This window comes from Engystomops pustulosus, chromosome 2 (assembly GCF_040894005.1).
Source record: "Engystomops pustulosus chromosome 2, aEngPut4.maternal, whole genome shotgun sequence".
Taxonomy (NCBI): domain Eukaryota; kingdom Metazoa; phylum Chordata; class Amphibia; order Anura; family Leptodactylidae; genus Engystomops; species Engystomops pustulosus.
This window is the reverse complement of record NC_092412.1, coordinates 167813131-167831922: the sequence shown is the minus strand read 5'-3', so window position 1 is coordinate 167831922 and position 18792 is coordinate 167813131. Positions and strand designations below refer to the sequence as shown.

The window sequence follows — 18792 nt, the reverse complement described above, 5'->3', positions numbered from 1 at the left end:
CACCTTCACACTATAACATTGTGCCACTATTAGGGCTCCTGCTGCTACTGCTACTGATGCCACCATCACACTATATCATTGTGCCACTCTGCGGGCTCCTGCTGCTGTTGCTACTGATGCCACCTTCACACTATAACATTGTGCCATTCCGCGGGCTCCTGCTGCAGCTACTGATGCCACCTTCACACTATAACTTGTGCCACTCTGCGGGCTCCTGCTGCTGCTGACGCCACCTCCACACTATATCATTGTGCCACGGTGTGGGCTCCTGCTGACGCCACCTCCACACTATATCATTGTGCCACCCTGCGGGCTGCTGCTGCTTCTGATGCCACCTTCACACCATATAATTGTGCCACTCTGCAGGCTCCTGCTGATGCTGCTACTGATGCCACCAACACACGATATCATTGTGCCACTCTGTGGGCTCTTGCTGCTACTGATGCCACCTTCACACTATATCATTGTGCCACCCTGCATGCTCCTGCTGCTGCTGACGCCGCCTCCACACTATATTATTGTGCCACCCTGCGGGATCATGCTGCTTCTGCTGATGCCACCTCCATACTATATCATTGTGCCACCCTGTGGGCTCCTGCTGCTGCTGATGCCACCTCCACACTATATCATTCTGCCACCCTGCGGGCTCCTGCTGCTGCTGTCGCCACCTCCACACTATATCATTGTGCCACCCTGCGGGCTCCTGCTGCTGGTGCTTCTGATGCCACCTTCATACTATATCATTGTGCCACTCTGCGGGCTGCTGCTGCTACTGATGCCACCTCCACACTATATCATTATGCCACTCTGCGGGCTCCTGCTGCTGCTGATGCCCCCTCCACACTATATCATTGTGCCACCCGGCGGGCTCCTGCTGCTGCTGCTTCCGATGCCACCTTCACACTATATCATTGTGCCACTCTGCAGGCTCCTGCTGCTGCTGCTACTGATGCCACCATCATACAATATCATTGTGCCACTCTGCGGGCTCCTGCTGCTGCTGCTACTGATGCCACCTTCACACTATATCATTGAGCCACCCTGCATGCTTCTGCTGCTGCTGCTGACGCTGCCTCCACACTATATCATTGTGCCACCCTGCGGGATCCTTCTGCTGATGCCACCTCCATACTATATCATTGTGCCACCCTGTGGGCTCCTGCTGCTGCTGACGCCACCTCCACACTATATCATTGTGCCACCCTGCGGGCTCCTGCTGCTGGTGCTTCTGATGCCACCTTCATAATATATCATTGTGCCACCCTGCGGGCTCCTGCTGCTGGTGCTTCTGATGCCACCTTCATAATATATCATTCTGCCACTCTGCGGGCTCCTGCTGCTGCTACTGATGCCACCTCCAGACTCTATCATTGTGCCACCCTGCAGGCTCCTGCTACTACTGATGCCACCTCCACACTATATCATTGTGCCACTCTGTGGCCTGCCATGTTGACGCCACTTCCACACCTCTGACCTCATGCTGCTGATGCCACCTTTGGAGTTATTTTTTGTCAAAGGTCTGATTTTTTTCAGGAAAACTGTAATGTATAATGGATGTGGCATCTCCAATCTGCTGCTACTGATGCCACCTCTACACTATATCATTGTGCCACTCTGTGGCCTACCATGTTGCCGCCACCTCCACACCTATGACCTCATGCTGCTGGTGCAACCTTTGGAGTTCTTTTTTGTCAAAGACCTGATTTTTTTTCAGGAAAACTGTAATGTATAATGGATGTGTCATCTCCAATCTGCTGCTACTGATGCCACCTCCACACTATATCATTGTGCCACTCTGTGGCTTTCCCTGTTGCTGCCACCATTTTGCTGCCACTCCTGCTGCTGCCGCCACCCCCACACTCTTATCATTGTGCCACTTTGTGGCCTTCTGTTGCCGCTGCTGATGCTGCTGCTGCCACTGCTGCTGCCGCCACCTGCACACTATGTCATTGGACCACTCTGTGACTTTCCCTGTTGCTGCCACCATGTTGCTGCCACCTGTGGGCTCCTGCTGCTGCCGCCACCTCCGCACTCTTATCATTGTGCCACTTTGTGGCCTCCTGTTGCCGATGCTGATGCTGCTGCTGCCACCTGCACACTGTGTCATTTGACCACTCTGTGGCTTTCCCTGTTGCTGCCACCATGTTGCTGCCACCTGTGGGCTTCTGCTTCTGCTGCCACCTCCACACTCTTATCATTGTGCCACTTTGTGGCCTCCAGTTGCAGCTGCTGATGCTGCTGCTGCCGCCACCTCCACACTCTGTCATTGGACCACACTGTGGCTTTCCATTTTGCTGCCACCTGTGGCCTCCTGCTGCTGATACTGCTGCCTCCACCTCCACACTCTTATCATTGTGCCACTTTTTGGCCTACCATGTTTCTGCCACCTCCATAATTTGTCATTGTGCCACTCTGCAGCCTACTCATGCTGCTGCCAACTGACCACTGTCTCCTTGGAACACCCTGTGATTTCCATATTGCTGTTTTCACCCTCCACCACTCTATGACGTTGCCAGTGTTTGGTTTTTCCCTTCATTTCATCTGCCAGAAAAGCTTCATGATTGATAGCCAAAAGCACGAGTGGATACAGAACACACAGGGCATGCAAGTATCACATTTGCTGCTCATCTCTGGATCATATTTTGGATCAACTCCTGTTTGTTTTTGGCTTTAGCAATAATGATGGATTATGGACCGATTGAAAGAGGACACTGAAGCATGAAAAGAAGGGCAAAATGATCAGTGACAATGCAGAATTACTGCCAACACCTACTCCACTCTTTAGGGGGGTTTCTACATGTATCCGCGTTTAACAGAACAGGTTTTGTCGTAATCTATGGAACCATCTGATGTCAGTGTAAAAAGAGTGCACTCTTTGATGTTATAGTGGGATTTTGGCCCTCAGCTCGGTCCTTTCCTGCTTTGCTTATTTGGTAAGGTTGGCCTCTGTAAGTGCACATGGAAGTGAAGAGTGAAGCGATTCTAAGAGCAGCGGCTGTCTTACACAAGTCATACTAAAACACAGGATTGTTTGAAAACCAAACCATGCTCCCTATGCATATTTAAGCATGGCACAACGTTCTACAACACCCTACAGGCTCTCTGTAGCCAGGAAATACGTTTTTTAACATGATTCATCATGAATCGATTCGGACCGAAACAAATTTTTTAGAAAAATTTGGCGAATCGGGATATATCGAATTTTTAAAAATTCGCCCATCTCTAATATTAACCCCTTAAGGACGCAGCCATTTTGTAGCGTAAGGCTCAGACCCATTTTTTGTTTCCTGGCATCGTCGCTTTATATGGTTAAAACTTTTGAACACTGCTACTTATCAAAGCGATTTTGAGATTGTTTTTTCCTCACATGTTGTACTTCATTTTAGTGATAAATTTTGGCTGATAAGTTTAGCATTTATTTACAAAAACAAAGAACAAAAATAATATTTCCCATTTTGTCTACTCTACATTTTTATAATTTTTGAAATGTCTGGATAATTTATTTTGATGTCACACGGCTTACTAACCCAAAATCGAATTTCCGTATTTTCAGAATTGACTATTTTGCGGATAAATAATGTTTATAATGAAATTTTAAATATTAAGCATGAAAAACCCCTATACTGTATAATCAACCCATTTTCAAATCTGCACCCCTCAAACTATCAAAAACAGCCTTTAGGAAGATTGTTAACCCCTTGAGATCTTCATAGTAATTAAATCAAAAAGAAGGTATAATTTAGAATGGTCAAATTTTGTCGGTTATACGTTCATTAACATTTCATGACATTTCTCCCGAGTCCAGAGTTCCCCCACATGTGGCCATTATTTGTTTTATGGGCGCACAGTGAGGCACAGAATGGAAGGAGCGCCCTGCAGCTGCCAAGATTTTATTTTCCTCATTGGCTCCTTTTGTAGGCTATAAAATTATCGCTTTTTCATTATTGAGGCCATATGATGGCATTTTTTATGCAGGATGAGATGCTTTTTTCCAGTGTTACCATTTTGGGGTTGGTATCCCCTATTGTTGAAAGGGCAGGAGTAGAAAAGCATCAATTCTGTACTGGATTTTTTACCTTCTCCTTTTGGTGTTCACCATATAGCCTAATAATCATGTTGTCTTTATTCTATGGGTCAATATGATTATAGGGATATCATACTTGAATATTTTTTCTTATGTTTCACTGAATTAAGGGGGAAAAATCTATCATTTTTGCATTGCCGTTTTACTTTTTTTGGCTACGGAGCTGGTTGATGGCTTTTTTTTTTTGCACGACATGTTGTACTTTCCAACAGCATCATAATGGAGTAGATATGTTTGTTATCATTTTTTATTGATTTTTTAAATGGGATTAAAGAGGTAAAAAATAATTTTTTGGTGGGTTTTTAACATTTTTTTTTACCTCGTTCATTGTGCGGGTTCAATAATTATTTACTTTTATTCTGTGGGTGGACGTAGTGATACTCTATATGTGTGGTTTGTGTAAAGATTTAGACTTTTTTATGCATGATATGTCTCTTTATATGTTATGGGGCGTATGGGCATTTTTATTAATTTATCTAATCATCTGATTGGTTGTTCATTGCTTGATTGCTTGTTTAATATGTCCGAAAAGAATAGGTTATGCAATATCCAATAAAATTATTTTCTGTAGACAGGAAAATGAAATGATAATGCGTCAATATCCTAAGGGCATAGACCTACATATAAGAAAAAGAAAGAAAAATTAAATAATTAAAACATCTTAAACATACATACAGTGCAGCACTGCGTAATCTGTGTGCGCTTTATAAATAAAGAATTATTAACATTATTATTACATCCAAATATTGATGATCAAAATAAGTCGCACCCCAGGGAGTATTTCCTAAGATTAACCTCCATCATAATAAAATGCTTACATTAAAGTCAACATTTAATCCATTTTGCTGTAATGTTTTTAACCAATAGATTCAATCAATCTCCCGCTTCATAAGAATTTCTTGTCTGTCACCTCCTCGTCGTGGTGAGGGGACATGATTGATGATGCAGAATTTAAGTTCATTTATATTATGACCACACTCAACAAAGTGTCGTGGGACAGGTAATTCAATTTTATGGGTGTTAATAGAGTAACAATGGTTGTTTAATCTAAGTTGACATTAAGTAGTAGTTTCCCCTACATAAAGTTTCAGACAGGGGCACATCAACACATGAATGACATGATCAGATCTACATATCACATAGGGGCAGATTTATCAATCTGTCTGAAAGTCAGAATATACTCCGTTGTCCATGGCAATCAATCACAGCTTCCCTTTAAAATATTCATGAGCACTGATAAAATTAAAACTGAGCTGTGATTGGTTGCCATGGGAAACTAGGAATATTCTGACTTTCAGACAGCTTGATAAATCTGCCCAATAGTGTTTTATATTGAAGGACCACCCAGTGATAGGATGTATAAATTTGCTCCCTTTAATCATATGACTACAATTGTCACAGTTAAAACACTGGTGACTACCAGCTTTGATTGAAGAGGCTAAGTTTCTTCTTAAGGGACCTACGTCACTCTTAACCAATTTGTCACAAATATTTTAAGTTCTCCTGTATAAGAGGAGAGGAGGAATTTGAAATTCCTCAAAATCCCTATAAAATTCCTTTAATATATGCCAATTTTTCAGTACCATCGCGGAAACCATTCCGGCATGTGAACCATATTTCATAACAAAGGGAATACGTTTTTATCAGTAGTTGCTTTCTTCCTGATAATAAATGACTTAGCAGAGGTTGCAAGATCTTATCTATCAACTTTGCAGATGTTGACAAGACAGAATTCGTCCAAGAAACAATTGGTGACTCCAACCTCTTGTGTATCTTCGGTAGACAGTAGAAAACTGGAGTCATTTATTAGAGATACATCTGATTTTTTACTAAAATTGGGGAAGGTAATTATTCTTGATAATGTGATTATGGCCTCATTCAATGTCTCTAGTTTATACACAAGCATTAATCATGAGAGAGGTCTATCTTGTATTGAACATGTGGTACATGACACTACGTATTCAGAAGAATGTCAGAGCTTCATTTTAGGTTTGTTAGAGATCATCTTAACATGTAATTATTTTCTTTAAGGTGACAATTATTATTTACAGTTGAGGAGGACAGCTATGGGGGCCAATATGGCCCCCATGTATGCCAATATGTGTATGTCCAGACTTAAAGAAGAATCGATATATCCATCACCATTCTTTGATCATGATATCAGATGGTGGCAATTTATTGAAGGTGTCTTCCTTCTCTGGACTGATAGTGAGGAACAGTTTTCACAATTTCTTTTCTTTTTTAAATTCTGTGGACCCTGATATTAAATTTACCATGTCGTTTTCCACCTCTTCTATATAATTTCTTGTCACTACTGTATATGTTGAGGGATCCAGTCCCATAACTGATCTGTTTGTGTAACAATTTGTTACGTTTTAACAGTGCACATCGGAAAAAGACTGTAGAATCTGTGCCTGTAGAATCAAATGATTAGGATAATATGAATTGTGGATGATCTGACTTTGGTTGATCGTAGACTAGACGAGATGTCTGAAAAATTTGTAAAGAGAGGTTACCCTAAGAAAATTATTGAAAGTGCAATCATATTATGAGGAACAAAAGCTTTTATTGATAGTTAGAATGAGTTGATGCAGCAAGTCAATATTTGCAGTGTTGACCCTTCTTCTTCAGGACCTCTGCAATTCTTCCTGGCATGCTCTCAATCAACTTCTGGACCAAATCCTGACTGATAGCAGTCCATTTTTACACAATCAATGTTTGCATTTGTTGGTTTTTGTTTGTCCACCCGTCCCTTGATGATTGACCATAAGTTCTCAATGATTTAAGATCTTTGGACTTTCCAGGCCATGGACCCAAAGGGGGATATTTATCATACGCTGGCGCTCCTGCGCCAGCGTATGATCGCCCCGCCACTGCGAATTCGCAGCCCGATACATCAAGAGGCTTCTGCCTCTTGATGTATCGGACTGCCAGTAGCGCAGCGTTTATCCTGCCTGGTGTAGAAAAAACCGCAGCCGGCGACTTTTCACGTATGAAAAGTCGCCGGCAGCAGCGAGTGCGCAGGCGCGGGGACAGTAACGCCCCGCGCTGGCCCACTCCCGTCCGGCCGCGCCCCCCGCTCGGCCGGCCGCGTCCCCCGCTCGGCCGGCCGCGTTCCCCCTTCACGCCCCTACATGCCCCCCTGGCGTGAAGGTGGCGGATTGGGGAAAATAATCGCAAAAGCTAGCAATAAGCTAGCATTTGCGATTATTTCAGGGCCTCTGCGCCAGTGGTGGTGCGCAGAGGTCCTGATAAATATGCCCCAAAATCTCTATGTTTTGTTTCCTGAGCCATTTAGTTATCACCTTTGCTTTATGGCAAGGTGCTCCTGGAAAAGGCATTGTTGATCACCAAACTGTTCTTGGATGGTTGGGAGAAGTTGCTCTTGGAGGGCATTCTGGTACCATTCCTTATTCATGGATCTGTTTTTAGGCAAGACTGTGAGAAAGCTGATTCCCTTGGCTGAGAAGCAACCCCACACATGAATGGTTGTAGGATGCTTTACAGTTGGCATGAGACAAAACTGGTGCTATCACTCACCTTGTCTTCTCCGAAAAAGCTGTTTTCCAGATGTTCCAAACAATCGGAAAGGGGATTCATCAGAGAAAATGACTTTACTCCAGTCCTCAGCAGTCCACTCCCTGTACCTGTTGCATAATATCAGTCTTTCCCTGATGTTTTTTCTGGGGAGAAGTGGCTTCTTTGCTGCCCTCCTTGACACCAGGCCTTGCACCAAGAGTCTCCGCCTCACAGATACACTCACACCTGCCTGCTGCCATTCCTGAGCAAGCTCTGCACTACTGGTAGAATATGTAATGGGGATCAGCTCACCTTCCAGCAAACATGAGTGTCCTTGTGCGGCACGGATCGCCCCTCTGTACGGTCAGTGTACTGTGAAAGAAAATCCGATATTCAGCCAGTTCAGGAACACTTCATTATTCTTTATTTAGGCACATATTTAAAATCCACAGCAGGGAAATAACACCGACACGTTTCGGACGAACTAGCCGTCCTTAATCATGGCTAATATGAACAGACTAAAACACTAGACACTCCCATAGTGATGTCATTGCAACGGATTTCCGGGATTCCATCAGGAGGTGGAGACAAGGGAGGGGAAAACGAACACAGTGCCGAATGTAGGTACAATCAGCACATAGTATTGTGAGTACATGATGTAAAACATCTAAGTTACTTTTAACATGATGAAAAAACACTGTGGAAACTGTTTAAAGCCGAGACATAAGTAATTGTGATTTCCTTTGGCATTAGAATAAACCGGACAATCGTGGAAATATTCAGTGGAGTCTTTCCGATGACCCAAAAGGGAGTTTCCACAGGATCTAAAAGCATGAAAACATACAAAAAAAGTACAAGTTAAAATCATGCTAAGTACTGTAAGCACGAAGTTAACAACCAAAAAAGTAATGACATCGAGATATCTTCACATTAAAACAAGATGTGATTTTCTCTGCACTACTGGTAGCCCGATCCCGAAGCTGAAACACTTTTAAGAGACGGTCCTGGCGCTTGCTGGTCCTTCTTGGGCCCCCTGGAGCCTTTTTGGCAACAATGGAACCTTTTTTTTCTTGAATTCCTTGATGATGCGATAGATTGTTGACTGAGGTGCAATCTTTCTAGCTGCGATACTCTTCCCTGTTAGGCCAGTTTTGTGCAGTGCAATGATGACTGTACGTGTTTCTTTAGAGATAGCCATGGTTAATGGAAGAGAAACAATGATGCCAAGCACCAGCCTCCTTTTAAAGTGTCCCCCGGTGTGATTCTTACTTAATCATGACAGATTGATCGCCAGCCCTGTCCTCATCAACACCCACACCTGTGTTAATGGAGCAATCACTGAAATTATGTTAGCTGCTTCTTTTAAGGCAGGCCTGCAATGAAGTTGAAATGTGTTTTGGGGGAAAAAGTTCATTTTCTAGGCAAATATTAACTTTGCAATTAATTGCTTTTAAGCTGATCACTCTTTATAACATTCTGGAGTATATGCAAATTGACATTATAAAACCTGATGCAGTAGACTTTGTAAAAATTAACATTTGTATCATTCTCAAAACGTATGCCCATGACTGTATTATACGTTATATGTCCTAAACTCTCTTGATGAACTTAACAGATATGTGAAGGAAACGTGTTGAGATGAGACAGAGACAGTGTGCATAATTACAAAGAGATTAGACTGAGACAATACCAATGAGAGATTAAACGCACACCAAACATCATTAAATTCTTATCCATGGGGTGCACAGAGTCGACATACAATTTATAACCCTGTATATGAGAGATTGAGTAATGTTGTTTCTGATTAGTGGAATAAGAATTTTCACACAAATCCCAGAGAGGCTGTTGCTTTTTATTAATTCTTGTCGCCACTATATCTCCTAGTGACCAAATGCTCCTTATGTGATAGGTGTCACTGCTGTACCTGCATGACACCTAGTGGTGAGACAAGGAACTGTGTAGACTATCTAATAATTTTCCACTTCTCGTAATCGTGCATCTAAGAATGATAATGCACGAGTGAACGTTGATGTATAAATATGCATCAGCAATTGTATGTGGCACATACCAACGAGAGACTAAATGCTCACCAAACAACATTGAACTGCTATCCATGGGGCACACAGAGTCGACATATATTTTATGCCCCTCTATGTGAGAGATTGAGCAATGTTGTAGATGACTAGTGGAATAAGAGATATTGGTTTTACCTAATTCCTAGAGAGGCTGATGTTCTTATTAACCCTTGTCTCCACTATATCTCCTAGTGATCTAATATTCCACATGTGATAGGTCTTACTACTGCACCTGCACAACACCTGGTGATGAGACAAGGAACTGGGTAGATTACCTAATACTTTTTCACTACTCCTGAGTAGCCATTGCATATAGTACACAACAAATGTTTATTTTGAACCACTTAGGGACGCAGCCATTTTGTAGCTTGTCACGGTTCCACCCGCGATCCTCGGTATGGATCGCGGGTGCACCTCTGTCAGCTGCGAGGGTCCCCGCTCTCCCTGCCCTCACTTACCTCTCCTGGCTCCGGTCTGTACTCTGGCTCCCGGCGTGTAGGCCGCATGCTTCTTCCCTGCAGTTGCGCGCTCCTGCCACTAGGGAGAGTTCTGCTTGGTCCCGATGTCCCCAGTGTCTCCTCCGCAGCTTCCCAGAGCTGCTCCAGCGGCACCCAAGCCTCCGCAGCTTCCCAGAGCTGCTCCAGTGGCGCCCAAGCCTCCGCAGCTTCCCAGAGCTGCTCCAGTGGCTTCCCGGAGCTGCTCCAGTGCCTCCGCAGCTTACCACAGCTGCTCAAGTGGCTCCGCAGCTTACCACAGCTGCTCCAGTGGCTCTGCAGCTTCCCGCAGCTGTTCCAGTGGCTCCGCAGCTTCCCGCAGCTGCTCCAGTGGCTATGCAGCTTACCGCAGCTGCTCCAGAGACTCTGCAGCTTCCCAGAGCTGTACCTGTGACTCCGCAGCTTCCCAGTGCTGCTCCAGAGACTCCGCAGCTTCCCAGAGTGGCTCCAGAAACTCCACAGCCTGCCAGAGCTCCAGTCGTCTCGGCCTCCACAGCTTGCCAGTGGTGCTCCGATGACTCCGCAGCTTCCCACGGCTGCTGAGGCCTCCCCCGAGGCCGCTCCAGAGTCTCCACCGGCCTCCCCTGAGGCCGCTCCAGAGTCTCCACCGGCCTCCCCTGAGGCCGCTTCAGTGTCTCCACTGGCCTGCCCTGAGGCTGCTCCAGAGTCTCCACTGCCCTCCCCTGAGGCCGCTCCAGAGTCTCCACCGGTGTGCCTAGAGCCGACCCAGCCTGCAGCTTCCCAAGTCTTCCCGGTACCTGCTCTACTCCTAAGGTGTCTCATCACCAAGAAGAATTGGAGGAGGCGAAGAAAGAAGAACAGCGGACTAAAGAAGAAGAAAAGAAGGGCTCTAAGGGGGGGAGGGGGGGTACTGTCACGGTTACACCCGCGATCCTCGGTACGGATCGCGGGTGCACTCGTGCCTGCTGCCGCAGTCCCCCCTCCCCCTGCCTTCGCTTACCTCTCCTACCTCCGGTCTGTACTCTGGCTCCTGGCGTGTAGGCTGCATGCTTCTTCCCTGCAGTTGCATGCTCCCGCCACTAGGGGGGTGCTCGCGGATTTCTCCCAGCCTTAAAGAGTGTTTGGTGCGTTTCCACCATACATACAAGGGAGGGGTTGTTTGCACAGATCTGAGAAAATATAATATTATGTTTATGGACACTGTCCATACCCCTAACATTCCAAGTCAATACAGTTAAAGGCATTTCACACAAGACACTTGCTGGACCGTACCTTAGCTAACTAACAAGTAAACAAGAAAATCTGATATAGTAATAAAAGAAGATAACAAACTGTGAGCTCCTTCACTTTACCGAATCCCCGCCAGACCCCGCAGAGCCACCAAAGCTAAGGTAGAACTCTGCGGTTCCCGCACTAGACAACCGGGGCGCAGGTATCGGGGCACCAAGGTACCCCCACATGTACTTGGCAACTTAATTAAATACAGGGATTAGACCGTTTAGGTTAGATGTGATGTCCACAGACTAATGCTCCCAACAACAACCCTTAACCCCCGTTGAAAATATACCATCAACACATTATAATAAAATTCAGCTCCCCAGTTCTGATGAGTATGCCCCTCCACGATTCTTTGCAGGAGACAATGGTACCTGTAAACGGAAAAGAGCACAGTAAAGAAAATATACCTGCAAGCAGGCCAACAACTGTTACTTATCAGAGTCAGCATGCTGAGGGAGAGAGGTGATGAATGCAAGTCGTCAGGGTACCGGGAACATTATGAAGAACAATTAAACTGCGGAGAGCTGACACTAGTGCTTAGACGGACTATGGCGATTGTTGAGCCACGTGTCTGCTTCTTGCGGATTATCAAAGAAAATGGTTTGCTCCTCATGGATGATGCGAAGGCGCGGAGTAGGCCATGGAGTAGGATATCTGCTTTTCACGTAAGCGTTTCTTAACCCCCAGAAACAAAGCTCTAAACTTTTGCAGGGCTGCGGAGAAATCTGTATACAGTGAAACTGTGGCGTTCCGGGACGTTATAGTCCCTTGCCTCCCTGAAGTCTGCAGTATGGCGTCTCGGTCTCTGCTGCACATTAACCGCACAATAAACGGTCTTACCGGAGCACCCGGCGGTGGTGGTTTGGCGGAATCCTATGTGTTCTTTCAACTGTATATGGTTTAAAGGCAAGGCTGCTGCGCAGCCTGTGGGAGAAGGACCGGTGCCGTCTTGGGAGCCATACCATGCGATTTCCTGCAGCTTCGATAGCACTCCGGAGGCTTTATTTTTGTCTATCCCGGACCTCTGAGTGCAGGTACTCTTTCTAAGCTTGGGACCCGAAATGGTTTGGCAGGATAATCGGATAAAGGCTGTGTGTGAGCGGATCTCCTCTTAAGCCCCTTCTACACTGGCGTTTTTCACGCGCGAGTTCTGCGCGTGCATTTGACGCGCAGAACTTGCATTGCACTCTGTCCCATTGTATTCAATGGCTCTTTCTTCATTAGCGTTGTTTTTCACGCGTGTGCTTGCGTTCGTTTGCACGTGCGTCAAAATCGCAGCATGCTCTATTTTTGCGTTTCACGCGCGTTTTTCACGCCCCATTCAAGTCTATGGGGATGTATCAAAAACGCATTGCACTCGCGACCATTGCAAGTGCAATGCGAGTGCAATGCGTTTTAAACGTAAGGGTTGCTAGGTGACCAGAATAACAGTATTTCCCCTGCTCGCGAACGATCATTTAATTAAAAAAACACAATGAAGAACAGTGAAGAATAGAATAAAAACAGTGAACACAGTGAACACAGGATCATTTAAGAGAAAAACACAGTGCAGAACACAGTGCAGAATAGATTACAGATGTTCGGCACATCTGCTTACTTGTCGGGAGATACGCGCGGAACGGTGCGCCCAAAATAGCATGTGAAGAACAATATATATGTGTATGTGTATGTATTTAAACATCTGCAATTTGTTCTTCACACACATATATATTGTTCTTCACATGCTATTTTGGGCGCACCGTTCCGCGCGTATCTCCCGACAAGTAAGCAGATGTGCCGAACATCTGTAATCTATTCTGCACTGTGTTCTGCACTGTGTTTTTCTCTTAAATGATCCTGTGTTCACTGTGTTCACTGTTTTTATTCTATTCTTCACTGTTCTTCACATCTGCTAACTTGTCGGGAGATAATATACACGGGGAACAGTGAAGAATAGATCGCAGATGTTTGCAACTTATCAGAAGACATTATTTTTTAATTAAATAACCCATTTTAATCCCAAACCATGGTCCCTTTGAAAAATGCTCGATTCTCCCATTGACTCGCGCGTGAAAAATGCGCCGAAAACGCAAAAAAAACGCTAACAACACGCGCGTGAAAAACGCAAAAACGCTAATTACTCCAAGGAAAAATGGAACAAAAACGCAGCCAAAAACGTCAGTTTTTCACGCATTGCACCCTGACGTGAAACGCAACGCTAGTGTGGAAGAGGCCTTACATGCAGCTGCTCATGAATGAAATGTCCTCCAATTAACAAAATGTCCAGCAGAATGCCCCCATTAATAAAATGTCTGGCAGTGTGCCCCCATAAATATAATATCCAGCAGAGTGCCCCAATAAATAAACATCCATTTTAGTGCCCCCATTAATAAAATGCCCAGCAGAGTGTCCCCTTAAAAAATAAAGTGAGTTCTCACCCTCTGGTGCTAACTCCCGGGCCTTTCCTTCTCCCCACAGCACGCCTTCAAGTTCCAGGCTGGGTCGGCAGATGCATGTCTATGCGATCTGCCAGCAGAGGAACTATGATGTCAGCAGGCAGGACCTTGTGATTTCTAACAAGATTGTTCAAATGTCAGTGTCTGGGAAACCCTTGGGAACAGCAATCACAACATAATTATTTTCCTCTTAAACTGTAAAAAGCAAAAACATGGACTGCACTACAGGATATAGACTGGGATTAGATACTGTCACATGATAATACTAATGTTAGATGGGAGACATTGGGGCAGATTTACTTACCCGGCCCATTCCCGATTCAGCGGCGCGTTCTCTGCGGTGGATTCAGGTCCGGCCAGGATTTATTAAGGTAGTTCCTCCGACGTCCACCAGGTGGCGCTGCTGCGCTGAAGAGCATCGGAATGCACTGGAATACACCGAGCCGGGCTGAGTGAAGGTAAGTGCAATTTTCGGGACACATTTTTTTTAAAAAATGCGGTGGTTTTTCCGAATCCGTCGGGTTTTCGTTCGGCCATGCCCCCGATTTCCGTCGCGTGCATGCCGGCGCCGATGCGCCACAATCCGATCGAGTGCGCCAAAATCCCGGGGCAATTCAGGGAAAATCGGCACAAATCGGAAATATTTGGGTAACACGTCGGGATCGGGCCCTTAGTAAATGACCCCCATACTGTCAGAACTCGCAATTTGTTCTGATGGGATAAGGTTTCAGGCTTCTTGCTGGAAAACCACACCCAGTGCTGCCTGTGATTGACAGCTCCATTTCTGATCCTGGGAAAGCTTGGTGTATCTTTGTACTTGTTTTGCCTGCAGCTGCGGTTTGAGTGATGGACGGCTGAGCCAGTCAGTGCTGGAGGTAGTGTCCATTACTACCTTACATTCTTTCCAGTGCTTCATCTTGTGCTGATTATTGCAGTCTATCTGTGTATCTAGTGCTCTTGCCATTGCGTTCTTGCTATTCTGTGTATTGACTTCTGCTTTGCCTACTGACCATTCTATTAACTATACAAATCTGTACCTTTGCAGCCATCTTGTTTTTGACACGGTTTGTTTGACTTCACTTGTCCGTCTGTATCTGTTGTTTGTCCCTCAGTATCGTTTATCTCCTAGTGTGACCCCACCTTCCTGTCTGTCTTGTGTCTGTTTCTGTTAGCAATGTGAACACTGACCTATATCTTCATTCTGGTTACCTGTCCGCTCCACCATCCAGCAGCTGACAGACGAAGTAGGTTTTCTTGTCATCTTGTAGGGTTACTCAGGGACCGTCAGATAGGTTTGTAACAAGGGGGGTTTATCTGCTTTAAGCAGGGCCTTAGCCGGCAGGGACAGGGGGGCTTATTATTATCCACAGGCAACATATGTTCTTTGTGCAGTAAATATGGTTACCCCTTTGAGAAGGACCTGGGTGTACAAGTAGATCATATATTAAATAACAGAATGCAATGTCATTAGGCTTCCTCTAAAGATCTTGTCATGTATCAAAAACGATATGGACTCTCAGGAATGTTACCACTGTACAAGGCATTGGTTCAGCCGCACCTGAAATATACTGTTCAGTTTTGGGCACCAGTCCATAAAAAGGTTGCCCTGGAGCTGGAGAGGGTACAAGAGAGAGCCACAAAAATGATAAGTTATTAGGAAAGATTAAAACAACTAGATTTATTTAGTCTCGAAAGGAGACGACCAAGAGGGGACATTTAATAATTTATATAAATATATGAATGTTCCATACAAAAAATATGGTGGAAAGTTGTTAAATCAAAAGACTGCATCTGGAGAAAACAAGGTTTAATCACCAGAAGTGATAAGGCTTCTTTACTGTGAGAACTGTCAATCTGTGGAATAGCCTGTCTCAGACGTTGGTCACAGTAAGGACAGCAGAGAGCTTCAAGAAGGGCCTAAATGCCTTTTTACATCTAAATAACATTGACGGTTATGTTATATAGAATTGTTTCCTTATCGAATCCCTTCCTTGGTTGAACATAAAGTTCACATGAGTCTTTTTTTAACCATATGAACTATGTAACTATGTGCCCCCTTAGTTGTTTCTAAAATGAATACAATCAGCCCAGTATATCCCCAGGGCTACCAATGGTACCTCAGTCTTGAATCACTTTCAATAACTGTACTTGACTTCTGTATTTCATTTTTCTTCTCAGGTTTACCAGTATAATGGCATCCAGAAGCTAATAAGCCTTTTCCAGAGTTCCAATCAAAATGTGCAGCTAGCAGCAGCTGGGGCTCTGAGGAATATTGTATTCAAAAATAATCCAAATAAGCTTGAGACAAGCCGGCAAGGAGGTATCCGTGAAGCAGTCAACGTTTTGAGGAAGACACCAAATCAGGAGATTCAAAAACAAATAACAGGTCATAAGATTCATATAAAATGTTTAAAAGTATAGTAACGATTGAGAAAAAAACACTTATCCATCTCTACACACCTTACTTGATTGTAGAGTACCTCTGAGAACAAGTGAGAGATTTTTTCTTCTATTCTTTCACAGCTTCGTTGCCTACCTTTTTTTTTACATTGTACATTTACAGAGCTCTGTGTGGGCTTGTTTTTTGTGTAACAAATTGTACCAGCGATGGTATTTAATAATGGATGCAGTGTACCGGGAAACTAAAAAAAAAAAAATTTTTTTAAAATTGTGCCATTTTCATTGGTACCTGTTTTTATTAAGCATTCCAAATGACACCTCACCTTTATTCTACGATCATAGATACCAAAGTTATATAGGTTTTATTAGGTTTTCATAGATTTTAATCTTTTGTACTATTTTGCAGGACACAATGATACATTGATACCATTATGGGGACTGTTTGTCTTTTAGCTTGCTTTTTATTAACATTATCATATGTTGCAAAATGGCATAAAGGTGCCATACTGGACATCTGGGTGCTTTTTTTCTGTTACGGATTTCACCGACTGGAGTAACCAATTTTATATATTGAAAGATTTAGTGGCACTTATCAAATTTATCTAGCCGTCCTTATGTGCTACCACCTTATCCCTAAAACACCCAATGGGAAAAAGTCAAAGCTATTGCATAAAGTATAAGTGTAGGTGGGCACTAATAAGGAAGGTTCCGGATTTCTTAAATAAATTAATATTTATTTGTACATCCAAAAACATACAGATATAAAAATGAGACCTACAGACGTCTGTGTTAAAAGTTGGTCTTAGTAACAAAAAACTACTAGCTTGAAAAAATAAAAAAATATAAAATCTAGCGCTTTAGAGATATATCAAAAATTTATTTTAAGTTAAAAAATGGAGAGGAAAAGGTGATATCTCTTTGAAGGGTTCAAAGTTCGGGTGCCGTATGAGAGGTAGGTATCCGGGAGGTATTTTAAGTGGCTGGCAAGATATAGGGCCCTATATCTGCATTGTAAGGCTAAAAATCGGATCGGACCAGTATAAATGACAGGTAATCTTTAAATGACTGTAGTCATACACTCACGGTTAGACGGTTCTAGCTTGTTTTCATATTAGACAAAGTTTCTTCGCAATGGAGAATAATGAAAGGCAGTGTAGGCTGAGTACACTTTGGCGTCTCGACCGCCGCGTGTGTTGCGCAATGGCGCTCAAAGGTAGGTATTCTGGCGCGAGTCCTGCGTCAAGCAGCAAAGCTTTTGCCTCGTCTTTTCCTTTTGCAGTCCCGGTCAATCTTCTTGCATCAGGTGAATGATAGCTGCACACGGCGGGGTGCGTCCACCCCAAGCAATAGAGTTTACAACACAGGATATTCTGCTATAAATCTCTTATTGCGTTTTGAGTTCTTGGTGCTTTTTTGTGAGTGCTTGTTAGATGGGTCTCGATCCTATGATTTATAGCTGTAACTGTGGCTAGACGCGTTTCAGAGCAAACAGCTCTTTCCTCAGTAGCCTTTATGGACCTCCTTGTCTTTTCCTCTTTATATAAAAGTGTTCAGGGTATTTTAGAAAACCTGACCCGGATACCTTGAACTAGAACAAAATTTTGTTTGGCTGGAAACTGTGGACTGGATTTTGGTGACATATCTCTGTCAAAAAAAAAAATTGTTATTTGAATTATATTATGCAGCGAATATGTGCATTCATGTTCTCTTGAACGCTGAGATGTTTGTTTTGGAGACAATATAAGATAACAGGACACTTGGTAAGCTACGTAAACAAGTGTAAACAAGTGTAAACAAAATATTTGAAGCTAAATTTAAACAGTAACTCTTAGTGGGCTAAAGAGACCGATATATATAGTGTGTTCAAAATTTCAATTCATACAATATTATTTAAGACATCTATTGTGAAGATGTTCCATTTGTATAGATGAATCCATATTCATACAAGGTATACAGTATGAATACATGTTTATGTAAATGATTCATACTGTATACCTTGTATGAATATGGATTCATCTATACAAATGGAACATCTTCACAATAGATGTCTTAAATAATATTGTATGAATTGAAATTTTGAACACACTATATATATCGGTCTCTTTAGCCCACTAAGAGTTACTGTTTAAATTTAGCTTCAAATATTTTGTTTACACTTGTTTACACTTGTTTACGTAGCTTACCAAGTGTCCTGTTATCTTATATTGTCTCCAAAACAAACATCTCAGCGTTCAAGAGAACATGAATGCACATATTCGCTGCATAATATAATTCAAATAACAATTTTTTTTTTTGACAGAGATATGTCACCAAAATCCAGTCCACAGTTTCCAGCTAAACAAAATTTTGTTCTAGTTCAAGGTATCCGGGTCAGGTTTTCTAAAATACCCTGAACACTTTTATATAAAGAGGAAAAGACAAGGAGGTCCATAAAGGCTACTGAGGAAAGAGCTGTTTGCTCTGAAACGCGTCTAGCCACAGTTACAGCTATAAATCATAGGATCGAGACCCATCTAACAAGCACTCACAAAAAAGCACCAAGAACT

General features: G+C 43.5%; 1 protein-coding gene across 1 annotated transcript in view; it reads left to right on the top strand.

Moving 5' to 3' along the window:
• PKP1 (plakophilin 1) overlaps window positions 1-18792 on the top strand; it is a 287100-nt gene that overhangs the window by 72843 nt on the left and 195465 nt on the right. Inside the window, exon 5 of the mRNA XM_072137242.1 lies at window positions 16025-16232. Coding sequence (XP_071993343.1) covers window positions 16025-16232 — 208 coding nt within the window. The remainder of the gene's footprint in view (window positions 1-16024; window positions 16233-18792) is intronic.